The sequence below is a fragment of the Poromitra crassiceps genome, assembly GCF_964638095.1.
Source record: "Poromitra crassiceps genome assembly, chromosome: 10".
Taxonomy (NCBI): domain Eukaryota; kingdom Metazoa; phylum Chordata; class Actinopteri; order Beryciformes; family Melamphaidae; genus Poromitra; species Poromitra crassiceps.
In genome coordinates this window covers 9,638,861-9,665,160 of record NC_139631.1, presented here as the reverse complement: position 1 = coordinate 9,665,160, position 26,300 = coordinate 9,638,861, and the positions used below count along the sequence as shown (strand labels likewise).

General features: G+C 44.8%; 1 protein-coding gene and 1 long non-coding RNA gene across 4 annotated transcripts in view; one reads left to right on the top strand and one right to left on the bottom strand.

The window, feature by feature from the left end:
• The window catches only part of LOC310783496 (ubiquitin-associated protein 2-like), a 34,825-nt gene extending 8,794 nt beyond the window's left edge, over window positions 1-26,031 (bottom strand). For 2 of the 3 annotated variants that reach the window (XM_083644363.1, XM_083644365.1), the window contains exons 1-24: window positions 25,980-26,031; window positions 24,252-24,392; window positions 23,655-23,735; window positions 23,389-23,499; window positions 22,832-22,997; window positions 19,805-19,882; window positions 16,751-16,814; window positions 16,416-16,504; window positions 15,516-15,568; window positions 14,007-14,068; window positions 11,066-11,285; window positions 9,470-9,728; window positions 8,748-8,891; window positions 8,211-8,350; window positions 7,531-7,751; window positions 6,150-6,402; window positions 6,028-6,067; window positions 5,551-5,680; window positions 5,224-5,281; window positions 4,381-4,585; window positions 4,106-4,197; window positions 3,342-3,392; window positions 2,713-2,791; window positions 2,335-2,535 (exon numbers count right to left, since the gene is read on the bottom strand). In XM_083644363.1, coding sequence (XP_083500489.1) covers window positions 2,335-2,535; window positions 2,713-2,791; window positions 3,342-3,392; window positions 4,106-4,197; window positions 4,381-4,585; window positions 5,224-5,281; window positions 5,551-5,680; window positions 6,028-6,067; window positions 6,150-6,402; window positions 7,531-7,751; window positions 8,211-8,350; window positions 8,748-8,891; window positions 9,470-9,728; window positions 11,066-11,285; window positions 14,007-14,068; window positions 15,516-15,568; window positions 16,416-16,504; window positions 16,751-16,814; window positions 19,805-19,882; window positions 22,832-22,997; window positions 23,389-23,499; window positions 23,655-23,735; window positions 24,252-24,350 — 2,896 coding nt within the window. In that variant the 5' untranslated portion in view covers window positions 24,351-24,392; window positions 25,980-26,031. The remainder of the gene's footprint in view (window positions 1-2,334; window positions 2,536-2,712; window positions 2,792-3,341; window positions 3,393-4,105; window positions 4,198-4,380; window positions 4,586-5,223; window positions 5,282-5,550; window positions 5,681-6,027; window positions 6,068-6,149; window positions 6,403-7,530; window positions 7,752-8,210; window positions 8,351-8,747; window positions 8,892-9,469; window positions 9,729-11,065; window positions 11,286-14,006; window positions 14,069-15,515; window positions 15,569-16,415; window positions 16,505-16,750; window positions 16,815-19,804; window positions 19,883-22,831; window positions 22,998-23,388; window positions 23,500-23,654; window positions 23,736-24,251; window positions 24,393-25,979) is intronic. The other variant, XM_083644364.1, reaches the window with a different exon arrangement.
• LOC310784041 lies at window positions 8,776-23,836 on the top strand. The gene is made up of 3 exons (XR_014553118.1): window positions 8,776-8,911; window positions 9,509-9,752; window positions 23,701-23,836. It is a non-coding gene; the product is annotated as an uncharacterized lncRNA (long non-coding RNA).
• Window positions 26,032-26,300: the final 269 nt, after the last annotated feature.

The following is a 26,300-nucleotide window of genomic DNA, read 5'->3' as shown; positions in this document are numbered from 1 at the left end:
TCACTACTTTGATGACGGCTGGAAAATGAAGTCAGCGGTCCTGCTCACTGAAAGCCTGCCAGGCCGCCATACAGCCGACCACATTGCTGAAAAGCTGAACCAAGCTGTGGAGGAGTGGGGAATTGAAGGCAAGGTTCAAGCATGCGTCCACGACAACGCCGCCAATATCACCGCTGCCAACGACCCCACCAGAGTCAACTGGCTATCTGTTCCGTGCTTTGCGCATACGCTGCAGTTGGCCATTAACGATGGATTTGCGATATACCTGCACCGTGTCATCTCTGCTGCTGGCAAACTCGTTAGCCACTTCAATCACAGCGCTGTGGCAAGCAACGCGCTGCTGACCAAACAGCAACAGATGAACCCGAATAAAAAGGAGCATCACAAGCTTGTTCAATCATGTAAAACCAGGTGGAACTCCGTCTGCGCCATGTTCAACCGGCTGGTGATCGAGCGGTGGGCGGTTGTCGCTGTCTTGTCGGATCGGACGGTGACCAAGCTGCAAGATGCCAGGGTGCTGGAGCTGAAAGAAGAGTACTGGCAGCTGATGGAAGACACACAGCCTGTGTTAGCAGCACTGAAGTGTGCCACAACTCTCATGTCTTCAGAGAAGGAAGTATCGGTTTCAAACACATATCCAGTGACCTTCGGGCTCATCAACAATCATCTCGGGGAGGAAGAAGGAGACGTGCCCAGAGTCGTCGAATTCAAGACAAAAGTGCGGAACTCCCTCATCAAGCGCATGAAGGTAAGAGTCTGAGAGAAACCATTTAGGTGACGTGATGTTGTCCATCCATAATTAAGAATAAGAAGTAATTATATTTACATTATATAATATATATATATATATGCAGCATTTCTTCTGATTATTGATTTTTCTTTTTCACTTTATTTTTTGTACAGCTTCAGACTGATGATGTGGTGTCATCTGCCCCCGTGATTGCATCGATGCTAGATGCCCGGCACAAACACCTGAGCTTTCTGACACCAAAACAGAGAGTGGCTGCAAATGCGAGGCTGGTTCAACTTGGAGAGGCACTGGATGCGGGCGAGGCGGCTCTCCCACAGGCTGGGGGAGATGATGCGGTGGCGTTGTCTGATGACTCCGAGTCCGACACAGAGGAGGCGGTCGGCCCAGCCACGCCAGCCTCTGCTATGGCCATGCTGCTTGGGAAGGAATACTCCACTTGTCGCAACGACGCTGGGATGCAAGACGAAGTTACCCACTTCATGAGGGAGACTCCCCTGTCCCTGGAGTGCAGCGCTGCAGAGTGGTGGAAAGTGAATGAAGGCAGGTTCCCCAGGCTGGCGAAGTTAGCGGGACGATACCTGTGCATTCCTGCAACTTCGGTCCCTTCAGAGCGCGTCTTCTCTGCTGCTGGACTGACCGTCAATAAGCTGCGTTCGCGTCTCACCCCACAGCATGTTAACATGCTTATCTTCCTAAACAAGAATCAGTAGGCCGATGGACGCTGCTGGAGTTAAACTTCACTTTGTTGTTTCATGGGACACTAGTCACCACGCCTTCATGAGTCACTCATTTGTGTTATGAGGCTCCAAGTTAAATAATAGGCATGTGAAGTAAGTAACACTATAGCATCATCTCTCTCTCGTTCTGGTTCTCTCTCTCTCTCTCATTCTCTCTCGTTTTGGATTGTACATTTTGATTGTTTATTTAAGTTAAGTTAATGTAGGCTACTGTATGCATGTGTGTCAAGTGTCTAAAAGAGATGCGGTTATATAATTTGAATTAAGACTACAGTACAGTAAGAAGTGAATGTAGGCTACTGTATGTATGTGTAAGTCAAGTGTCTAAAAGATGCGGTTATATAATTTGAATTAAGACTACAGTAAGAGAGGTGTGGCTCAGCTGCGTTAAGCACGCACATATTTTTTGTTTAACAGTTAAACATGCAAACTTGCAGTCTGCAAAGTAAACACCAAATGTCATTAACAGCCTTGTTTAAGAGGAGTGTTGGAGAGGAGACACATTGAAATAAAGAGTTCATTGAGGAGAACACGTTGTCTTTCGTATTTTCTGCCATAGGCATTCATTTTGTAAAAAAAAAAAAAAAAAAAAAAAAAATTATATTGAAAATTTTCTAAGTATTAATAAAATCGATAATCGATAATTGATCGTTAATTCTCATCGATTATCGATTCTGGAAAATTTTCAAAATGAACATCCCTACCTGTTACTATCCCTCCTTATTTCAATGCTCTGGCATATTTTGACAGGTTACCAAGGGTATTAACCTTTCAACAAAAAGCAAATGTGAAAACACTGTAAATGTAGCCAAGATCGTTGACATGAAACAATTCTCTTTTTCTTACCAGTGTATCCGTAGCCCGGGGGCAGAGGGGGGTTGAGGAAGGCCTGGTTCTGTGCCTGCTGACCCTGGCTCTGCCCCTGGCCTTGCCCCTGCGTCCCCGCCTGCGGTACCTGCTGGGGCTGCGACTGCACCCCGGCCGCAGACATGCTGTTGGGGGGAGCCGGGGAGGACGAATCCCCCCTGCCAAACTTGGTCGCCTCACCTAGACAGAGAGATGAAATGTCTGCTACAACTGAACTGAAAGAACAGTTATATATATAATCCTCTTATGAGAAACTGGAATAACTGTGAATTGTACATCAGCAGCTTGGTTCAAGAGCATTTTTTGAAAAGTCACTGACACTGAAGTCATACAACAATGCAATCATAAAGATGTTACCAGAGTAGGGATTGTTGGGCAGGCCATCTCTACCAGGCATGGTAGCTGTAGTACCAGGGAATGTCACACCATAATAGTCCTACATATGTAAAGAATGAGACAAACCCAGACAAATAAATACTTTTTGATGGCGCCCGCTTATCTCCCTCACTCAGAATGACCAGAACGAATTACGAGCAGTTGTACATACAGTAGTAGTTATTTAATTTATTGTAATAAATACTTCATATCATTTTGGAACTTTGCGAAGTTTGCATCCTTTTCACTTCTTTTGCCATAACTGGCTGGGTTAAGACATCCCGAATTAGTTGTGCCCCATCAAATTTTTACAGAACTAGGTATGTTAAACATTGTGAGTCAATTTAACTCAGGAATACTATTTGTTCCCAAATGAAATGAGGAGAAGAAATTACTTTATTGGCCAGGTAACTCAAGGTAATAGGAATGTGACTGAATACATTTGAATCCAATTCAAAACCCCCATTGTTTATTTTAAAAATAAAAGTTAGTAAAGGAATTCGTGAAATGTAAAAAAAAAAAATAAAGCAAAGGGAATTCCTAACATGCTGCCCTTCATCCAACAGCAATAATACGAGCGGGGCTTCATGACGCTGAAACAGGAAACTCACCATAGGGAGGCGAGACTGCAGCATCTGCAGGTCCTCGTATCCGTAGATCTGCTGTGGAAGAAACGCAACCCGAGATCAGAAAGGGACACAGAGAGAGTGGAGGGATGAACTGAGACAGGTCGACAAGTCTACCTAACAACCATGTTGGCAGGGTTTTTCATAAATGCCAACTCTACCGCCACTGCGCAATAGACAAGCCAACCACAGTGGATGGCGGAGCAACCACCACAAACGCGTTATGTAACCGTAACCGTAAACCGTAAGCGTTAGGTAACCTTTTTTCACACACCACAAATTATTAATGCTAAACTTTGGAAAAATGCTACCATAAAGGGGAGACTCGTGTGTACATTCAGATAAAATGGGCTGAGAGGTCAAGGGACCCCTTTGAAATAGTTTTCCCTCATCAAAATGTAACCTATGTTTGGAGCGTTATTTAGCCCCTTTCACGACAAGCTAGCATATTATGCTTGGTACCAATGGATGCCTCTTAGGTCTTCTAGTTTCTTCTGATAACAGGATCTCCACTGTAGCTTTAAAAATGACCCTGCTACAGACATTTGGTTGCCCGCGAAAATCGGGAGTGTTGGCGGACCACTCGTGGCCCACCTGCAGTACCCCCCCCAGTTTGGGAATCACTGTTCTAGATGATTCTGTGACACGCCCATTTCATGTACTTTCCACAATTTTGTAATGACAGAAAACCGAGGGGAGTAGTAAATACACAAGGGGGTAAATCAATTAGTAGGAAAGTGTATAGTTACCGGGTAGGCAGGGAGCAGGCCACCAGGGCCCATAATGTACTGGTTGGCAAGGAGAGGGGGAACTCCTTGGGCCAGGTTAGGGGGAGCTTTACCTGGGGAGCACATGAAACACAAAGGCTTGATTTGGGAACTTTACTTAAGTCAGGGAAATTTCAATTTCAATGCACAATAATATAAACCTTGGCGTAGAGTTGGTCATGAGTACACAATTTGTGAGAAAGAACCTTATGGATAAAGTCTGTGTGTGATGGACAATGGCCCCATGAAGAACCTACCAGAGGTGGCGAGTAGGGGCGCTGTGCGGCTGCCTGTGGCCGAGATGTTCATGCCATTAGCGGTGAGCCCTGGTGCTCCGGAGAGGTGCATGCCGTTGGTGGCTGAGCTGCTGACAGCCAGCTGGACTGAGGGCATGGCATTGACAACCTGGCTGGATGACGATGACGAAAAGGCATGGAGACTGCTGCTCTCCTCACTGGCCATCTGAAGGAACGAGAAGAGTGGGGAGTGTAGGAGAGGAGGAGAGAAACAAGAGTAGAAAGGGTCAGGGTGGGAAAAGAATGAGAACCATTACGAAAAGAAAATAAACGGTACAGAAACAGATGAACCACGTCCACTCTAAATGGGTCCATCGGCAGGACGCTGACACCTTCGAGGTGCTTACCGCCACCTACTGTACAAGTAGGTTACTTGTACATGCAATGGACACACATCGATACGTTTTATAATTCTGTCCATTTCTGACAGATCAGTGTGGCCACGGCCTAAGTGTGCAAAATTGTGTGCACAATTGCCACCATACTACGTTTTTTTTTTTGTATAGGGCAGAGTGCAGGTTAGGGTCTCTTTACCAATAAATATAACCAATGACTTCTCAAAATAACATCTTTGCACTCAGATTGTCCTTGTTCTCTTCAAAGCCGGTAGTCATGATGCTTCATAGAAGCCTAAACCCAGCACACAAACAACTGAATTGGTCTTAGGTGTCTCAGTGTTTCAATGATATTAGATGATATCCTACTAAATGATGACACCTCCAGATTGATGTTAGCTGCGGTGTCAAAACAACCGTGTGTGTGTGTGTGTGTGTGTGTGTGTGTGTGTGTGCAATACATGCTTACCGTGAGGGAGGAACTTGTAATGAGAGCAGCTCCAGATGAGTGCGTAATGCTGGCGTGACTAGAAAGAGAGTAAAGTAATGCCGTCAGCCTGTTTTAATCTGACGGAAGCAGCAAAAGCACTCCCAAGTCTGCCCAGGAACCACGGGCAGAGGAGATGGGAGATTCAGTGAAAGATATTTCCACATAAAAATGGATTAAGATATGTGCTTGTAACCATCATGATCTCCAGAAAAAACAACAAAAAGGAAAAAAGCAGAGGGAGACGCAGAGAAAGAAAAGGATGAATGTGCAATCAAGTAGTCATGGTGTGCTTGGAGCATCTCTTACCTGCTTAGGGAGGGGAGGGGTGCTGAATGGGAGGGTGTGACTGCGGGGGAAGGGATGTGGTGGGTGGGGCCACTGTCACTCGTCATAACGGGAGACTCCGTCTTCACCGTTCTAGACGTTGATGACGTAGCTGGTTATTAAAAAAAATAAAAATAAAAATAAGTGAGAGAGAAATCCATTTGGTGTGAATTTCCATTTTGTTTCTGTGTTTTGGCAACACTGCTGATGCAACACTCAAATGTTACGACAGAGGGTGGAGCAATGCAAAAAGGGCAAAAGGAAGAGATGATAAAACAGAAGGAGGATGAGAGAGATGGGCTGAGGATTTTTTGTCCTCATCTGACTTCATCTCAACTTCCACTGAAGGAACATTTTACTTGCTACCCGGATGCATTTAGCCATCAGTATTCATTACATTACATTTTAATGACCGCTCTAGCGCAGCTCTCTACAACTGCCAATGCTAAAAGTACTTACTGTCTTGTGTGCTCTGCGTCTTCATGGCACTGTAGCCATTCTATGAGAAGAAGAAGAAAATGTTCAAACAATTGATTTATTATTTTATCACGTGTGCATGTAGAAGAAGGGTTCATCCTCACCGTGAGCGGTCCAGCAGCAGCGGAGGGGACATCTTTGCTCTGGGAGTAGGCCAGGTGGGGCGGCAGGGACCTCGGGCCGCTGCTCTCCACCCGGCTGGTCACGGAGGGGGCCGTGGAGGACGAGGGCGGAGGGGCTGCACTGGGCAGACCCAGGGAGGGGGAGGGCGTGGCGCTGGGTAAGCCCAGAGACGGTGAGGGGAAGCTGGGATCCAATACGGCTGAAGGTAGGGTGGGCAAGCTGCTCATGTGGTCCCTGGAAGAACAGGACCAAGAGAGGAGATATACAAAATGATATAGGCCGGACATATTCAGAACATGACAAACGAAAAAGTAGGAAACATTCTTGGCTAAAATGCAAATACAACCTAGGCTAAAACTATGAGATGTACAGAAGCCTTTCCTACACTTATGTAGGGGGGAAGAAGAAAGAATAAGAACTGTTTCAAAGTAGGCCTACATTGTTTTGAAGACCTTCAAGGATTAATTGAAGAAAGACCGATGGCTATTTAGAGTTTCTACGTTCTAACGACGACGAAGCAGAAATGATGACGAAGGAGAAATACAGTATCTCCTGTTAACGACATGAAAGCAGCCACGCATTTTATCCAGAGGAGGAAAACTGTCACGTGCGTGTGTGTGTGTGTGTGCGTGTGTGTGTGTGTGCGCGTGTGTGTGTGTGTGTGAAAGAGTGACACAGAGAGTTAAGCTTCTGGCATACTCTTCGCGCCCAGCCAAGCGCATAGGGCGCACGGCGATTATGACGACATCGCACGGGGCGTGTCGGGGGGCGAGGCCTGAGCGCAGCGCGGCGCGTCCATGGAGATTTTTCTATCAGCGCGTCGGTTTTGCTGCCTGTGCCTGAGATCTCCGTGGTAGGCTATCAGCGGATATCTGCTGTGATTGAGTCCTCACCGTCGTAAAGTCGCCTTCAAAGCATGCTGTTCGATTATAACGAACTAGTTGTGTGGCTTAGCCTTCCCAAATGTGGAGGGGTCGTTTTTTATAATTTAATACATAGAATTGGGAACGTTACATTCAATTTCATTCAGACTGCCTGGAGCCTGGAGCTGCGCACTGAGTATGTTCTGTTTTGGCCCGCGCAGAGTGCGCGCGCCCTCCTCTGAGCCCCGCCTCCAGCGCGTGCGCGAAGAGTATGCCAGAAGCTTTAGAAACCTTGGAGAGCGCTGCATTAACGCATATTTTAACGGGGCGGGCAGGGCGGACTGGCTCTAATGACGGGGTGGGTTGCTGCGGGCCTTAAAAAACCCTGACCCGCACATCACTACTGAACAGACACAAACACATGACATGCAACTTAGAAAAGACACAATTCCTTGTGTAAATCAGACACACATGATGTAGACACCCCACACACGCTCACCCCACAGATCCCGGCTTGGAGAACAGGCTGCTCTGGGGCTGCTGTGGAGGACCGGCGATGGGGACTGCAGCCGGGGCCAGGCCTTGTTCCCTGGCCGACTCCGCCTGGCCCATATCCAGCGCTCCACCGCTGGCTTCAGAGCCAAAGTCCAGAGCCCCAAACTGAACATTCAAGCCGGATATATCCGTCGATCCTGGCATCTCCACTGCAGATGAGGGGATCTGAGGAAGGAGAGAAGAGGTAGACAAGATCATTATTCATTCATTCCTCTAAATTTCATTTTCAAAAGGTCTTGTAATGTAAATTCCCCAGCGGAAATGTTTTGTCTATGACATGGCTTTGATCATGGCAGTCATGTGCCATGGAGGGAAGAGTCAAAAGGTCAATCCAACCAAACAGTGCAGAAGCAGATTTCACTTATTAGCAGTACTTCAACCAGAGGGGGGGGACTAAGTGGTTAAATCAATAGGTGTAGTGTTAAATTGGAATGTAAACCTGCATCAGAATGGGACATGGTTGGAGACCAAATACTGGGAGTAATGTGTCTGTAATGAAAGGTGAAAGGACACCAGACGTTCAGGCAGCGCTTGCTGTCTGATCATGGGTTGTGAATTTGCAGAAAGGGGGCAGCACACAGGAGGTAGGTTGGTTGTACAGGCTCGGACAGCAGGAGAGCTCACCTTGGAGGGAGGAGGTACTCTGCGTCTCTGTGTCTTCATCTGCCGCTGTGGGGGTTCTGAGATGGGGGGCTCCATCATGCCTGATAGCTTCACTCCTGGGGAGGCTCCGTCTCTGGCAGGAGGGAGGTACGACTCGTGGCCTGAGGGAGAATGTGAGCTCAGTTCAATATTACAGTAGGGTAAGGGTTAAAAATACAGCACTGGACAGAGAGTAGAGGTAAAGCTAGTGCTGCTATGATGGTAAAGCACACAGATAGGGTAAACGAAAAAGAACCAACACATTGGGACATGTTCACGCTACTCCCCTTTTTGTAGAAAAGGCGCTGGCCTAACCGTATGCGCCGATGATGAAAAGTGGATCATGTGACACAGTAGCTGCCACTATTGGCAAACAGTCCTCAGACATGATCAGACTTGTCTATCTGCACTTTCTCCATTCTCATTCATGTTGTGGTGACACAGCATTTGCAGTTTGAAAAAAGAGAAATAGCATGATTGTGCCGTAAGATCAGACTTTTCAAAGTCCCTTCCCCCTACCTGGCGGCGTGGGGACCTGTGGCGCATGTGGCTGAGGCAGGACCAGAGGATCCACAGTGGGAAGCATGGAGGAGGACTGCTGCTGCTGCCTGTGAGCCAGTTGGCTGAGCACCGCAGACGGCTCTGGCTGTAGCTTCAGCTCCACTGGAGGAGGACAAGACAAGGTGAGCAAAAATAGCATTCTAATCGCCCGGTGTCCTGCAGACCCTCGTACGTCTCGCATCAGTGAATGCCAACGCAAGTTTGCAAGTGCAATGGTTGGTGAAGATGCTACTGTCATGCTTGTGTACCACTTTGACCCATGTCTCTTGGGGGCAATTGCTGCGTTAGGGCTCCAATTTATAGGGGGGTTATTACATCGGGCAAGGGCAAATTCATCTAACTACTTGCTGATATAATGTACATGTTTTTTTTGCAATATTCATCACATATGGTTTGGTTTTAAAAGAAAAAGAGCGATGACTGATTTAGTAAAATGTGATTAATTTCTGTATCACTTTACATAGAGCACTTTTACACTTTACATACCCACAATTACATTTTATAGTGTTTCATGGATTTATAATCTGTACAAGGACCGATAATGTCTGCAGATATGAGGTGAATACAAAAATGCTAAAATATTATTATGTACTGATTTACTGAATGAGAGAGAATGTGCCTCTTTATCTGTGGGAGCAAGAGCGGAGGAGAGGAGGAGATAGCACATGAGTAAAACGTACAGCGTGGGGCCGTAACAGCGCCATTCTCCACTCTCCGAGGCTTGACTTCTGCGGCGGAGGGAGCAGAAACACGGGTGGGACCTGGAACCGGGGGCGGCCCTGCTTCTTTGGCAACACTGCTGTTGCTGGCGGTGACCAACGTCTGACTGACTCGCTGGCTGAGCCGCGGTCCGTTGAGCTGTTCCGGTATCCTGATGTCAGAGGAAGGGGCGGGCTTGGACGTGCTCAGAGGACCGAAGCCAGACCCCAGGACTGAGGACTGGGATGGGAGTGGCGCAGACAGGTAGAGAGAAAAGCAAAACGTGGGCAGAATATTGTTTAAAAAAGAATGCTATACATCAGTTTGATTGTATTATAACGCTGTGTCTGAAAAGTGTTGTTGTAGGTGCTGAACAGGTGTCTTATTTTATTCAAACATTTAGAAAATGCCAAGATGTTATACTCTCCGGCACCTGCCTTTGCCTTTTTTAAATATATATATACACATCAGCAATGGCCTCTGGATGGGGGGGGGTGAACGACTTCTTTACTGACTGCCCAGGAACATGAGTATTATTGTGCATCGTGTGAAAAGATTTGGGGTCCACTCCCACCACGTTTCCTTATTCTGACCAAATGGTGGAAACTATAAAATGTTTTACATACAAATACATGACACACAAAAACACATTGACTGACTTTTAAATAAGGCGTCTTTGGTACCTGGCGCAGTCGACCTGCTCTACAAACATAAACCACTATCACTGAACTGTGATTTGTGTTCGTCATGTACTGTAACCTGTACTGAGTGTCATATCCTGTACTGTTTTGCACTGACTGTCATGTGTGATGGTATTAAAGTATTGTCTTGCATAGCGAGCTTTCAGGTGATCCAACATGCCCTCTAGTGGACATGTTGGAGGTCCACTCCTGGGAAACAATGGCATACATGCCTGACCAGTGCAGCATATTCATAGGCGACAAGGGTGCTGGTGCTTATATTAACGACATTATAATGATACACTTGGGTTGATAATCGGCAAATCCATCCTTTAATATTAATTTTGAATAATGCTTTGAAGACAGTTTCACTCCATATGTAATCTTAACATCTGTATTTTGATACAAGAGTTGCTGTTTTGTTTATTTTATTTTTTTCTCCAAATGTGAGAATTTGAATACCTTTATTCTGAAAGTAAATTGCGGTATTTCTGTTGCTAGTCTGAGTAACTTTTGCGGTCTTGACACAGCCCAAAAACAGGCTTAAGTCCACACCACTGTGTGTGTCAACTCGTGTGTCTGAGCCCCACCTGCGGTAGGCAGAGCAGAGAAGAGAGAGAAGCAGTGAAATGACAACAAAACCTGTATTATTCTTATGTAAATTAACACATGCATGTAAACACAACGGGCAATTATCGAGGTAAGAAGAGAGCGAGAAAAGATCGATAAAAGCACTGTACGTTCATGCATTTGGAAAAGGCTGTGCTCAGCTCACCCATTCACCAAAATATGAGCTTGTTCAATGAACAGCTCTCTTTTAGAGCATTCATGCACAACACTGGGGCTTGCACATAGCTATACGTGTGCAAGCATGTCCGTATGTGTGTGTGCCCATACCAGTGTGGCATGTGCGTAGGTGGTGCTAGCAGAGGCGGCGTGGGCGTAGCTGTTGGCGGCGGCGTGTGCGTAGCTGTGTGTTGCGGTGCGTCCGTTGTGGTGGGAATTGGTGAACACCAGGCTTCCCAAGCCCTCAGCAGAGGGCGCGTCCGCTATCGCCCCCAAGTCAGAGTCCAGAGACCCCACTCCCACCTTTGGGAGTAGGCCAGACAGGTCCACGCTGTGGGGGACAAGAGATGAGACAGGAGGGGGGAGGACACAGAGGGGCAAAGATGGACAGGGTTCAAATAACATTTGCTGATGATGGCCAAGTATAGAGCTGCGAGGGCCTGTGGAATTCAGGCTCTGGCCCTACCCTGAGAGGTGAAGCAATGATTGGGCCTGAGCCGGTTCGAGGCCTGAAGTCAATATTATGATATGACGACATCTCTCTTTCTCCCTCTCTCGCTCTGTGCGGCGCATGATGCGGACTCATGCATAAGCTCTGATTAAAGGCTACCTCCGCTCTCTCTCTCGCTGTCCCTCTCCCCCTCTTACATACACATGACGACTGTAGTCGTGTTTCCATTACCCTCATAAATGCGCAAAATCTAAATATCGCAATAGAAATTGGGTAATGGAAACACGTAAATTTCGAAAAACCTCCCAAATATCGCAAAACGTTTTTGCGCTCTCATGAGGTGGTTTTTCAGACGTGTCGATATAGCAGTTTATCGCAAAAGTGTAATGGAAACAGTTTTTTCGCATTAGCACGTCATGTGACCCATTCTGCTTTGGAAAAGCAGCGAAAAATGAGGAAGAAACGGTTCGATAAGCCGTGGCAAAACCTCCGCAGCAATGGAAAACTTTGAAGCAACGCTAGCAGAAAGACGAGTGTTATGCAAAATAAATATAAAATAGATAATGTTTAATGGCAGAAATCGGTCCATGGTGACAGGCTGCCTGTGTGCGCGCATTTGGCACAGCGCGAGATAAGGGATGAAAAGCAAGCACACACCGGTGCGGTGCGTGCTCCTGACTGAAGTGAATACAGTGACTGTGAGTAATACATTACACACGTTTCAGGTGCAGTGTTATAATTATAATAGCTACACAAAATTGTGATTATTGACCAAATCAGCCTTTTCCCCCCTCCATCTCTAAATCGGACCAGTTGTAGGCTATTAGGCTATTAGGCTTTTTTCCTCTGCCTGTCGCGCTCACTGCATTCACCGCAGCCAGCAACATTTTGCAACTAATTTTATTTTGAATTGATAATCAGGCTCGTTCAGGCCCGGCGCTAGGGGCGGGCCTGACCGGGCCGGGCCCCCCCATTCAACAAACTGGCCCCCCCATTCCAAAAAAAAAAATTTTTTTTTTTTTTTTTTTTTGCTAAACGTTTTTCCGTTTTTCTGTTTTAAAGTTTAACATGGAATCTGGCTGTCATTAGGCATTGATTAACTGAATGCTATTGCTAACTGTTACTTTGAACATCCATTTGCAATGATTCTGGCTGGATATTAACTATTGTAAATTTGTCACAATGAATGCAATTTGTGCACAATATGTAAATACACTTAATATTAATTGTTTAGGCCTAATTATTTGTAAAGTCACAACACATTAGAGATGTGTGTAGTTCTTCACAGATTTAGCCTCTTCATTTTGCTCTCAAATGCACCAGGTTGACGAATTTTACTTTAAAATGTACAAAATCTTCTTCCGGGGGAGAATCCCCCCGGACCCCCCTTGGGTAGCTTGGCCCCCCCAAGCTAGTGGCAGGCCCCCTCTGTAACTTGGGTCTGGAGCCGGGCCTGGGCTCGTTTATATGTGTTGTAACTTCATGTTGTGATTTGCATTGACCATTGGTTGGATTTGAGCATGCAGGGGACGGGATATGGGGCAGATCCACTGTGGCAGGCAGCTGCTGGTAGGCTAATGGGAATTGCGTTCAGGTGACCAAACTCAACTTCAATGGAAACGCCTACAAGTCGCAATTGTACATTGTCGAAGTTGTAGAAATATCGCAATTATTTTGCGAAAAACTGTAATGGAAACACAGCTTATGATGCGCTGCAATCACTTGACTACCGTAGCCTATCAAAATCCAAGCCACAATAATAGGAAATGTTGTCTTTCTCGTTTAATTGCCAACAGCAACAATGCCCACAAACTGAAACATTTTTATGATCAATGTTTGGGTTTGTGTGTGTGTGTGTGTGTGTGTGTGTGTGTGTGTGTGTGTGTGTGTGTGTGTGTGTATGGAGCCATCGCACAGGGGGACCGATGCCTCTACAGGCCCTGTCGGTAGGCACCAGCTTCACTCTGTGTGGAGTCACATCTGCAGCACACTGCTCAGTGATGGAGACATAGAAACTGCCACACACTATGATCAATTTTTTTTTACTAAAAAAAAAAAGGAGGGAAATATTTCACTCAAGCATATCGAAATTAAAGCTGCAGACTCACCATTTTAGCTGCATTGAATAACGTTTAGTGTCCTCACATGTCATAAATCTTCGCCAACCGGCTAAATCCACAATCTATTTAGACTTTAACTGTCCATTTACAGGCACTGTGCAGGAAAATGACTGCATCCTTCCCTGCCTCATTGGGAACTTTCAAAAGCTCTCCCTCTGCTAGCTTTTAGCTTGTCCATCTCAACCACTGACTGTTTATTCCGAACGCTCACGTCACACATGTAGCTTTACAGGCAGCGCTCTACAGCTAGAGAATCATTCAGACTTCCTGACAGAATCTTTCAAAAATAAAAGCATTATGCTATTGTGCTACGCTGTCTGCTGTGTAAAATTAAGCAAGAAATACAACTTTATTTTCTTTTATTATTGAAACGAGCCCGAGCCCCAACTATGCACACAAAAAAAGCTCTCTATGGCCCAGAACTGATGGACCGTTGCTAACGGTAGCTGAAGTTGTGTCCACTATTGGCAGCATCTCTTACTTGTGTCCAGGTGCGACGTGGTTTCCGGGAGTAGAGGCGGTGAACACTTTGGTCTCAGACAACTGGGAGAGAAGAAAGACTTTGTTTAGATGGTGAAACAGTGATGACTGAGCTACAGGTATAAGGCAGGGCAAGAAGCACTGAGGTACTGTGTCTATCACATTAAGAAAGGTACCGGTATATGTACACAGCAACACCACCATTCATAGCCACATATTTAAATCAGTGGGGCCTTTCATGAGGTGTGACAGTGTTCAGTAGGGATGTAACGATATACCGTTTTCACAGTTTATCGCGTGGTCAGGCAACCATGGTTATTCCCGCAACTCTTTCCCTGTAATACCGTGCCCACGGTAAGTCGCGCAATATGCACAGCGCCGTACGCCACAACCCTGCTCGTGACAACCAGGGGGGGAAATCAACTTCAAGTTGCAATTAGCAAATATTGAATTGCAACAGTGGACTTTGTATTTAATGTACTTCATTAAACTACACTAGAGTACAAGGTTGGTGCGTGTACTTTCCATCTTTAATGCCTAAAAACGACACGACGTTGCACTGCAGGCCGCTCGTTATCTCACTAACGTTACTCACGCAGCAGCAGTCAATAGAAAAAACGGTTTAAGTAACGTTAAGTTACACTGAAGTCCTTTCCCTATATTTAGTCGCTAAATAAGAGTTTTATACGCACCAAAAAGGCTCAATGATTGGATTAATTGCCTAACGTTACTCGTACCGTTGTGCGGTTGTGTCGTGTGATTGACTTTTCTACCTTAGTATCACTCATCCTGGACGCGATGAAAATTGGCAGAGGCAAACGACAAGGCACCAGCTCTTTATCTGCTGAATAAGCGGCTTAAGTTGTCGGTATGGGAGTTTTTTGGCTACCCAGACGGACGACCAACTTGCAAGAGATGCAGAAAGAAAGTTGTTTGCAAGGGGTCGAAAACACCGAATATGGCGAGTCATCTCCACGACCACAATCCCATTGACCATGCACAAGTGGTTAAATCCAAATGGAAGGTAAAGTTAGTGAACGTCCACGACAGCCAGGCTATATGATATAACTTGTCCATGGCTTGTAGTTGTCAATAAAATTGTTGCCCTGCGGTGTGGCAGAGGGAGAGAAGAGAGGGGGTGAGGCAGAGGAACGACTTGTTAATTTTGTGACAAGTTTAAATTAATAAAGAAAAATCAGCATTAAAATTTTATTTTTATATTTTACTGAGGTCAAAGTTTCTCTTCAAAGCAAAATGCTTGTTTGTTTTTTGATAGGCCAATGTAAATTTAATTAAAAGGGGAACCATTTTAATATCGCGAAATTCCATATACCATGATAATTCTGTAGATACCATATTGTAAAGTGAAATTTTATATTGTTACATCCCTAGTGTTCAGCAAGATCTAATTATTGAATTAAATACGGTAATCAATAAAGAGAGCCAAATATAGCAGAATCTTAAATAAAAGGATTTGAACAAGATCAGATCATCAAAAGTGCTCCCTTACATCCTCATTCCAGTCCTCTGAAGCCCAATCTTCCAGATTGCCTCTCCACGTTCCTGACAGAAGAACAGAAGATAAGTTAAGTCAGTGTCAGCAGATTCACACATTGCTACGTTTTTGCAACCATAAATCACCCCAAAGCAAGAGACTTGGACAGTTATGAGTGTTAAACCTTGATTAGTGGATCCTTGCATTTGGGACCTTGAAACCACTCTGTGGCTGTACTTTTTCCATTTGTGCTTAAAAGTCGAACTGAACCCGTCCGCATTCTTAAGCATTACAGTTTTCTTTATTGTGTATATCAACATACAATTGGCCAAGTTAGTAGTTAGTTTATGGGATAGGAATTCTGCCAGATGACAGGCACTAGGCACCATTTTCTCTTTCTTTGGAAGAGAAAATTATCCTGAAATGAAGATTTGATTGACAGCTGCCATGTCGTGATGATTGGTTGAAATGGGGTAGAAATTTGATAGTACTAGGTGACGTCAGCAAACTGTAGATTACTGTTATGAATGAAATCTTGAAAAATGAACTTTTGATGTGAAAAAGTGTGAAAAACTAAAGAAATTAGATTTTTGTGATTTTTTTTGGCATACATTATTAAATAGATGCACTGCATACCCAGGTATTTGAACTAAAATAAAAGAGAAGTCATTTTTGGGTTCAGCTTGACTGTAAACTCCTGGGCTGGCAGCCGAAAACTGGTAGGATGTTCCCAAACTGGTGTACAGTTATGGCAATTCCAACTGATTCACAGAGTTTTGATCATTTTAAAGTGGGTGCACACTAGAAGGTTCTGACACAGTTATGGCAAAATTATAGCTGCGGAACCTGACGAATCTGCAAGCTCATGTTTTATTTGCTGTGGCAGATGCATTTGCAAAGTGGTCTGGCCCTCACCAGTTCCCTCAGCACCGTCGTTGCCATCCGTTTCCCATGTGTCGTGGCGAGCTCCAGAGTTCGCTGTGTAGTCTGATGGATTGAAGATACTGGAAGAAGGAGAGGGTGAGAAGAAGAGGGAGGAGAGATGGAAAGACAGGTAGGCAGGTCAGCAAAGGCGAGGGAATGTTCTGACCACCAATAATAGAAAAAGCAGAGTAGGTCTAACTTTTCCAGGAGATTCAGAAATAGTGATTCCACAAATTTAAGTATTCAGCTATGTGCTTGTAACCATCATCATCTCCTTGTTCTGTTACAGGCTTAGGGATTTACACAACGCGCACACACACTCTTACCCCATTCCCTGGGAGGAGAACCTGCTGTCAACAGCTTCTCTTCCTCTCCCACGGCCCACGACCCCTAAGGACACACACAAAACAACCAGATGACCTGTTTTTATCAACTTGCTTTTAACCATTTAACTGTTAACTGCATTTATGTATTTCCAGCCGTCTTCTTTTTTTTTTACTATGGTTTTATAAAATGAGACCGCTTTAGAATTATGCTCCATGAATAAACCTTTATTAACACAGGGCACAAACATAATTTGGAAGACTTCGTATGCAGTGTTTCCCATACATAAAGGAATTTGTGGCGGGCCGCCACAATAATATTTGGACCGCCACAATAAGATGTTGACCAAAAAAAAAAAAAAAAAACATTTTTTTTTTTTTTTTACAGTGCACCTGAACGCAACATGCAAGATATCCGCTGAATAAGTGTCCAATAAATGTTCATGTCATTCTGGCCAATACTTCTGTTGTAGCATTTCAGTCTGGAATATGGAATATCTTTCAATAATCTATGATTTAGCTGCTAAATTGTCAAATACCGCCATCTGCTCGCTACCCAGGCACTTATGTATGTACTTAACCCAACTAACTTAACCTAACTAACTATCCGGTGTGCACAACACTGTCAGCCTAAACTCCGGCTGACACCCCAAAAACCTACAATCCGCTACAGAAAAATGTATATTGTTTGTTTATTAACTGGCCCCTCGCCTTCTATCATTTCACGAAAGTGGCAAAGCAAGTTGAGTATCCCTGACCTATAGGGAGAAATTTAGTTTGTCATTGTAAACCCACAGCACAGTAATGATGACATGTTCTTCATAGATCTAGCCTTTTAATTTTGCTCTTAAGCTTTCTCAAAGTACACCAAATTCATGCATTTTACTTTAAAATGTTTAAAAAAATCTTGCGGGGGGACATGCCCCCGCACCCCCCTAGGGGGTCTGCGGTCCCCCACCACAAATTCTCTAAATCCTGTGGGAAACACTGGTATGATAGGTGTTAGTAACTGTTGCATAGGTCTAAATAACCCAACAGATTTGTTCTTGGTGAAAGGATTTCTTTTTAAAAGTTTAAATACAAGTTTTATTTTTTAAGAATCACTTTGGGCTCTGGTAACTTGTGATGGGCATTATTTTTTACATTTCATAGACTAGATGATTAACCCTAATCTTAACATGTTCACTGCCGTCGACGAGTTAACTCGTCAAAAAAAAAAAAAAAAAAAAATTGACGGTGGTACGTGGATCAAACCCTTTTACATCTCCTATAAAAATATGGGAGCTATTGAATGTGTATAACCTATTTTACCGACCCACTAAGTGGCGACAGTGCTCTCCAGACTAGAGAAAGCCGAGCAAAAACAGGAGGAAAAAGCGTGAGGAAACCATTCTCATAGAATGGTTTGGCGAAAACGCTTTCGCGCTGGGAGCTGGCGCACAACGGTGGGGGATTCCAAAAATAGACTCTGGGTGCAACACACTTTGAAACACGCAGCATAAAGCCCAGAATCGCACGCAGCTTCATCCCAGCTCTCAACCGAAACCCCAAGAAACGAACGAGCCCGATCCATTCCAGACTCGCCCGACGAGGGGCCGCCAGGCAGCACAGACTCGCTTGTGACACACGCTGCAGCCACCAGAGACACACCCACGGAGGGAGGAGTTTGAAGGAGAGGGGGGTGGGGGTGCTGTTATGGAGGAAATTACTGTTCAGAACTATTGTTTAGATGTCTGATGCCAAAAATAAATGGTTAAAGTGACTGTTCTGCCTGTTCTATCGAATTTCACAAAAATGCATTTTTCTCAGCTTTCCTTCTCAGACGCTGAAACCATGCTGTATTCAACTGCTAATGCCTACATAACAGAACATGATAAAAACTAACTCTTTTAGACAGAGAAAGCACACATTCTATTAGTTCTTTTGAGATATTTTGTGTTCACAAAGTCCTAGCAGAAAATAATCCTCGGCTCTTGAAAGATGAGCCAGAATCCTCAAAAAAACCCTTGGCAGAAGCTACCTACTGTATTGAAAAAACTGTTGGCAGTGAATGTGTTAATATATGGGGGGGGGGGTCGATATATTAATCGATAATGAAAGCGTTTGTCGCAGCCCTGCTATGAATCCTGTTCAATGCTGCTACTTTCATTCCTCGATCAAGCCCCTCCCATACACACTCAAGCCCCTCCCATACGCACTCAAGCAGCTGCAGGACTTTATGCATTCCACACGTTGAGTGCTGCTATACCCCAATTGCCAGCAGACACAAATAGATATGTTGCCAGCTACATCACTTAAAAAACGCACCCAGTTCTCTTGAGGCCATTTACAGCCCATTTACAGTTAGAGCATGGTTAACAAAACAAAGAATAAAAAAAGGTAAATATATATATATATATTTTTTTGCCAAATAGTAAGGCCAATTTATTTCTTCTTTTTCTTTCCCCTTTCTTACAGTAGAACTACTTACAGCTATACAGAAGATGGTAAGCTAACCAGGATGTAGTGATAAGACAACAGCATGGAACCATGATGTACAAGCATGCCTGTAAAGCTGGTAGATATTAGGAAAGTAGTTTTGCAAACCACAAGATTTGGCTTTTTAATGTCTTGGTTTGGGAAACAAAATAATTGCTTTTACTTCATTGATTAGCCTGCAGTAAATTACTCAGTCCTCCTTATCTATACTACTATAATTGGAGTGCCGATGGTGCGGCGCACAGTTGGGCAGGCGAGACCGCGAGGACAAACCAACGGGGCATGGTAGAAATGAGCGATGGGGAGGCTCAGTAGGGAGCACTACCAGTTCGGCGGGCATGGCGAGGGATGCTAGAAAGAAGGCCCGCGCTCTGTTTCCAGTTACATTGATTGCACACGAGTCTTCGTGCAACATAACAGAACTGACAGCTCTGTCCCCGCCACACACGCACAATAATTTAGGGCCCTAACCTAACTATCTTTGCATAGCCTAACTTTGTGTCTGGGCACACTAAAGTGCTTGAAAACCACTATTACACTTATAAAGTTAAAAGAGGTATAATATTCTGTATCACTTACCTCTGCCACGCCCCCTGTGTCCACGGTCTCCCCCTCTCTCTCCAGGAGCCACCTCAAACCCATTTTCCTCTGACCGACCTGGAATCCAAGGGAAAACAAAGTGAGAAGAAAATATTGAAGACAAATTCAAAAGTCAGATATTCATTCTGGACTGAGAAGTGGCACCACAGAGCCTTGTCAATCAAACTAATTTTAAAACGGTGTGACAAAAACAATCACCTAACACCTAATTGATTAGGTCAGATGAGAATGGCAAGAACAAGACTCAAGCCAACAGGCAGGCCACAAACAAGAAAGTAACAGCTGAGTACAACAGACAACTCATCAAACTCTGAAGCAGGTGGCCAACAGCTGCACAGGAAGCATGCCAATTTCCACTTCTGTTAACCAGTAGGAATAAAAAGATAAGGCTATATATAGTGTGACATCTGAGGAGTTTTTTTTCCTAGTTTGATAAACTAGAAATCTTGTGCGCTACGCGTTCTCGATTCCTAGTCGCTGCGGCCTCGCCTGCAGCTCGGCTGCAATTGCTCGAGTGACCATCACTGATCACATCATGGAGTGCTCGAGTGACGTCACTCAGCGCTCAATTGCTCAACTTTGGCCTCGCCCGCAGCTCGGCTGCTGTGTGGCCTCGCCTGTCCTATTGGCATGCACAGCGCACAATTACTCAACTTCGCATCACCGATGACATCACTCACCAGTGTTTCCCCTAGAAAAATGTTCAGGCCTGGAGGGATTTCGAAACGTACTCCAACTGCAATGGTGGGGGCCCTCGCTGGCGACGCTAAATTTTTAGCTAACCTGTTCGCATCTATGTTCGCAATGGCATCCCAAGTATCATCATATTATTATGGGATGCGATGCGAACAGTTGTATTATGGGATGTGTGTTTCCCAAGCAACGACACACGTTGACACGTTTTGTAACAGTGCCGCACACTGGCACGATGCTCCTAAAAGCAAAATGCGTATTGTTTTGAATGATTTGGCATCTTCTATTAGTGTCAACACCAGTATTGTTGTATTGTAATATGCCATAAGGGTTTATTGAAATTTTGGGGAGAGCAGGGGAAAAAATTCTAAAAAATAAATAAATCTAAAAACAAGCAAACAACAACAAAAAAAATACTATTTTTCTGGCCTGGGGGGGGGGGGTGCCAGGCCTGTAGAATGGTAGGGGAAACCTGCTCACTGATTACATCAAAATTGCTCTAGTGACCATCACTGATGACATCAAGTCTTCGAGTGACATCACTGATGATGTCATAGACATGATGACATCACAATTGCTCAAGTGACATCACTGATGATGTCAGACATTGTGAAATCATCAGTGATGATGTCATAGACATTGTGACATCACAATGTGGGACAAAAATTGACTAGGCAGGCTCGCCCGCTGCCCCCTAAGTTTACATCAGTGCCTGTGACATTAGTGATGTCATAAGATGATTTTGCTGTTATGACATCACTGATGACCTCATCAGTCTTATGACATCACTGATGATGTCACAATGCCTCCTATGAGATCATCAGTGGGACAATAATTGAAACAAACAGAACAAACATTGCCCACATGCTCCCTTTTATAGATAAGATATTATTACTATAAAAAAAAGTTTGCTTGTCACACTCGCTTGACTTATTTGAGGACGTTACTATCACACTGTCGCACATTGAACTAGTCGGATGTCTCGTCTCCCTTTTGCCTGCGCAGCTGTGTAAACATCGTTTACAGACGCGCTTTGATGGGCTCGGCGTGGGCCTGCCCTGACTGTCACAACGTAAGCAAAATAATTCCATGATTTGCTTCGGGCATCTCCTTAATTTGTCCACAAGCTGTGTACGGTTTGCAAGAGCGTTTGTAGCCTAGCTCAGCAGCAGCCATGTACACTGTGTCAAGAAGAGTAGTGAATGAGGTGAGGAGGACTGGAGAGTGACCTCGCGTCACACAGACTCAAGGAGAGAAAAGCCGTTTTCCCACATGCGTACCGGAAAATTACCTGTAAGTCAATATCGGACATTTCCCTTCACACTTCGGCTCGCGCATGTGGGAATCTATCAGCGAATTTGCCTGTATGTTGTGGGGGCGGGGGGAGCTTATTTGGGGGGTCGGCAAAACTCGAAATAAGTTCGCTTGTCAGTTGTCACACAATAAATCACACTCGTTTGACTTAAGAGCAGCGTCAAGCCGCCAGCATAATCAACACAGCCGATTTCCCCCTCCCCTCTCTGCTCGAGAGCAGCAGCCACAGACAGACACAGCGAGAAAGGCTTGCAAGCTGCTCAACGCTTGTATGTATGTAGAGAAAGCAGACTGGCTTCGTTTGATGTGTCCGGGGTTGCCTTCGGAAATCAGCAAGCTGACATAGGCTACTGCTCTTATTAGGCTATCACAAGATCATTTCGCCAGTTTGCTTTAATGTGCGCGAATGATTAGATTATGCCCGCTGGAACATTAAGCAACGTGTGTAGGCTACTTCTCACCCATGATTGAAGGACCGCTGTCGCGGAAAATGACTGGAACCGTTTCCACTTGCGTCCCCTTAAGAGCATACCGGTCTTCTGACTAGGTCGAAAGTGGTGAAATGTCGGGGACGACGGGGTCGCGCTTATACCGGCATGGCGCCTTTCTCACATGCAGGCATTAGACCACATTCCGGTAATTTTGCGGTACAAAGCGCATGTGGGAAAAGGGCTAAAGAGAGGAGAGTGAGAGGGGGGACTTGGCACGCACACAGGGGAGTTGAAGCAGACAGAGCAAGCTGCATTCAGCTTTAGCTGCACACTGACTGATCTGCTCCAGTCCGTGCAGACAAACAGACGCAACGCAACTCATGTCATTTTTAAAAGTACCGGTACTAAATTAACGTGTTATAGTATCGTTTTTAACAGCAGGGTATCGCGGTACTGTTGTAGTACCAGTATACCGTGCAACCCTAAAACATACACATCAAAACAATACAGAGTCCTATCAATGAGAGGACAACCACACACCTCTTCCCTGCTTGTACCCCTTTCTCACCTTCACGGCCTCGGCTGGTGCCCCGGCCCCTCCTGTTGGACCCCCCGCGGCCACGGCTGGCCTCTCTCTCTCCTCCTCTCTTCTCCCTGCTCTCCTTTATCTCTGAGGGCCCTCCATCTTTCCCAAGGCTCCGTTTCTTTCCCTGTTTCACTGTCTCCCAGGAGTTCTGAGAAGGAGGGTTAAATCATTGAGGTTAGGTTTTCTCTAAAGAGACAGGAATGTCAGTGCTATGCTTTCAGCGGGGATAGGGATTGAGAAGTGGGACTATATATATATATATATATATATATATATCAATTCAAATGTTGCCCGAGTCATGACCCTTTAGTCTCTACTCTCTAGAGGGGAACTGTAATGACTCAGCCTGAGCTCTATGAGAGAACGTCTTGTTTATAATATAAACTTGCGGACAGTAGTTAAAAGTGTAAACTGTAGAGACATTGAGCACCAGTGGTATTCAGTGCCACACTGCCCATGTGTTTTGCCACGTGACAACTGTCATATGTGTGATATGCGAATGTGTGTATGTTTATGTGCATGCATGCGTGGACACTCACCGTGTCGGAGGGGCTCTCCAGCAGGAAATTGATAGCTCTGTTGACATCTTCATTGCAGTCATGGAGGGCTACCATGCACTCGTCTTGACTCTTCCCAGTTACCTCGATCAGCTGTTGGGACACACAGACAGCATGAAATTAGCGTGTAAATGATCAAGACTTCACGCAACGATTGCACCTTTGGCTGGGAAGTGACTGGGGCAAGACAATTGAGCACAAACGCATTTGTCTGAATGTGTGCACAAGCAACACTGTAAACACTGTACCTGTTTGACCTTGTCCTCATCAAAGTCTGCATCATTTTTGTCGTAGATTATCTGGGCCAGACGAATCTGTTCTGCTGTGGCCTGGAAAATGAAGAGACTTGTTTGGAACAACAGCAACACCAAGATACTGGGCTTCATTTACTCATTCCAACTAAGGGTTTTTAGATGTTGGTCTCAAAGATGTGCACAATAAATAATAAATAAACTGAATAAATGAATCCATCAAACGATGTGTTTTACAAGTATCAGCAAGCATATTGCCTCTAAAATGGGGCTGAATCTTTACATCCAAATTATCCTCCAACATGCAGGATGTACTCATTTAAAAAGTGTGAATAAAAAGGTACCAACTCACTATCTTAGCCTACATGCAAGACATATGACTGCAAATGTGCAACAGTACATACACCAAGTACTTTTTCATACCATAAGATAAGATGTTTACTTGTGTTGCACAACAAACTAATGGGAAGCAAACAACCACATTGGTGTATTTTTTTCTCACAGTCCTACAACTGACCAGATGCTCAAAATCAAGACGGCAATAAATACTTTTCCACAGAAGTGTATGCATCTGCCATGACAATGATGACACACCTGCATCTGTTGTTTCTGTGGCTGTGTTGCTTGTGTGGTGGTGGGCAGCGTTCTGTCCCGAGTCCCCCGGGCTTGATTGCTGACCACCGAAGTCATCATATACAGTATATACAAAACAATGTATGTACAAAATAGAAAAATCTGGAGGAAGAGAGTAAAGGAAAGAAAGAGCACTAATGAGATACCATGTGTTCATAGGTTACATTGCACCAATTTCCAGCATATGACTAATAAACTGGATAAGTGTTCAATGAAGGCCTGTACACTACAGTACATAAGTAGACTGTTGTCAACCTTCCCATGTAACACTATAACCCCATCTGTCGCATCCCCCCTCCCAGGTTAAATTTAGCCACCCCAAGAGGGGACTGTCCAGGTGTCAATTTACACCCCTCTCACCCCCTCACTCTCCCAGACACACAAACACATGGATATGCTTATATGGGTGGTATGCAGACTACCATCTTTTCACAAGGCCGTGTCGAACAAATGGGATTAAACCCTTGTTTCATGGTAGCAATTTGTCTTTGTTACAGCACACTAATCATATAGCATAGTGATTTTAATAGATAGACAGTCCAATGTCGGAAAAACTGACGTAGCTTTTTAAACAAATAAAAACATCGTAGTCCGGATAACAATATTCAAATCGAGACAACTGCTAAATGTAATGCATGTTGGTGAAAGCCAAGCCAAATCGTGTGTTCGGATGAGAAAAACACAAAGCCATCGTGGGTTAGCCAGATTGTCAAAAACAGACTGTCGATTATCAGTGACATTGACATCTCGTCTTAAGTGTTGGTTGATATAACGTTAGCGAGACGTGTCTGTGCCAAGTTACGCTTTCAAAAACACATTTAACGCTAGTCGTGTGCAACTAAATCGTGGATGTAACGTTAGCTATTTTAAGTGAGACGAAAAAAGAAACATGAGCCGCCCGGCTAGGTGAACTAACGCTAGCTGACGTTAGCTTTAGCCAGGCTAACAAACGTTTGTCTTTGTTCGTGTGACTGTCTTCAAACTAGCTGACTAACATTTAGCTAGCTAGCTACTCCAGTAAAAACGCATTTGACGATTGCAAGATATTGACAATTTAACTTGGCTACCAAAATTATCCTATCAGCCCGTGTGCTTGCTGTCCGCACTTCCTGCCCGGGTCATGGACAACAAACAAATGTGATCAGGATGAAGAGGTGCCCTTTGTTTTGTGTAAACCACCAAAGAAGCTAACGTTACTTAATTAACGTCAGTGGCATACACTTAGCTAGCACGCTAGCAGCACGCTAACAGCGGATAGCTGCCTAGCTAACGCGAAGTACGCTACAGAAAAGGACGAACCAACACTGGTCTGTGTTGATTTTGCTCTCTGATGCCCGATATTCGACAGTAGGTATATGATGCTAACGTTATTTGTATGTGTCTAAACGAGCCGTAAAAAGTTGCCAAAAAACGTGTGGCCTGTTAATGCTGGGTATCAGGAGCATGCTAATTTCCTGGCATGTGAATGGCCCGTCCGCACAATGCAATGTTAACTACAGTAGCTAAAGCAACTAAGCTGACTAGCTAGCTAACAGCTACTTAGCTAACCACCGACCAGGATGAGTGGTGTCACTGAATCAACCGATCGGGGTTCTTAAAACAATTATGGGGCAATAAGATAGACGTACGAATGGTTCAAATAGCATACATATCGATCATTTTATAAAAAATAATATTTTCATTCTTTACCTGCTAACACGCTTCGCTCAGCCAGCAGCAGATGCCGTCACGTGACCCACTGCGCCGTTGTTTAACGACGAGACGCCGGTTCTGCCAATCAAAACCCGCCCACTAGATCAGGTGGCCTACTTACGTGCACGTCCCTGTCTGCTTCACGTACGTACTACGGGAGCGAGCGGTGACAGGTGATGTCGCAATGACAGGGCGCACATGTGTTTTTCTTGCCACATAATTCAGCTAATTAGGTAGAATGACAGCATAGGAAACTTTTCTGGAGTAATAACAGATATAAATATGATTGCTACACCACCCCCTTTTTTTTAAGTATAT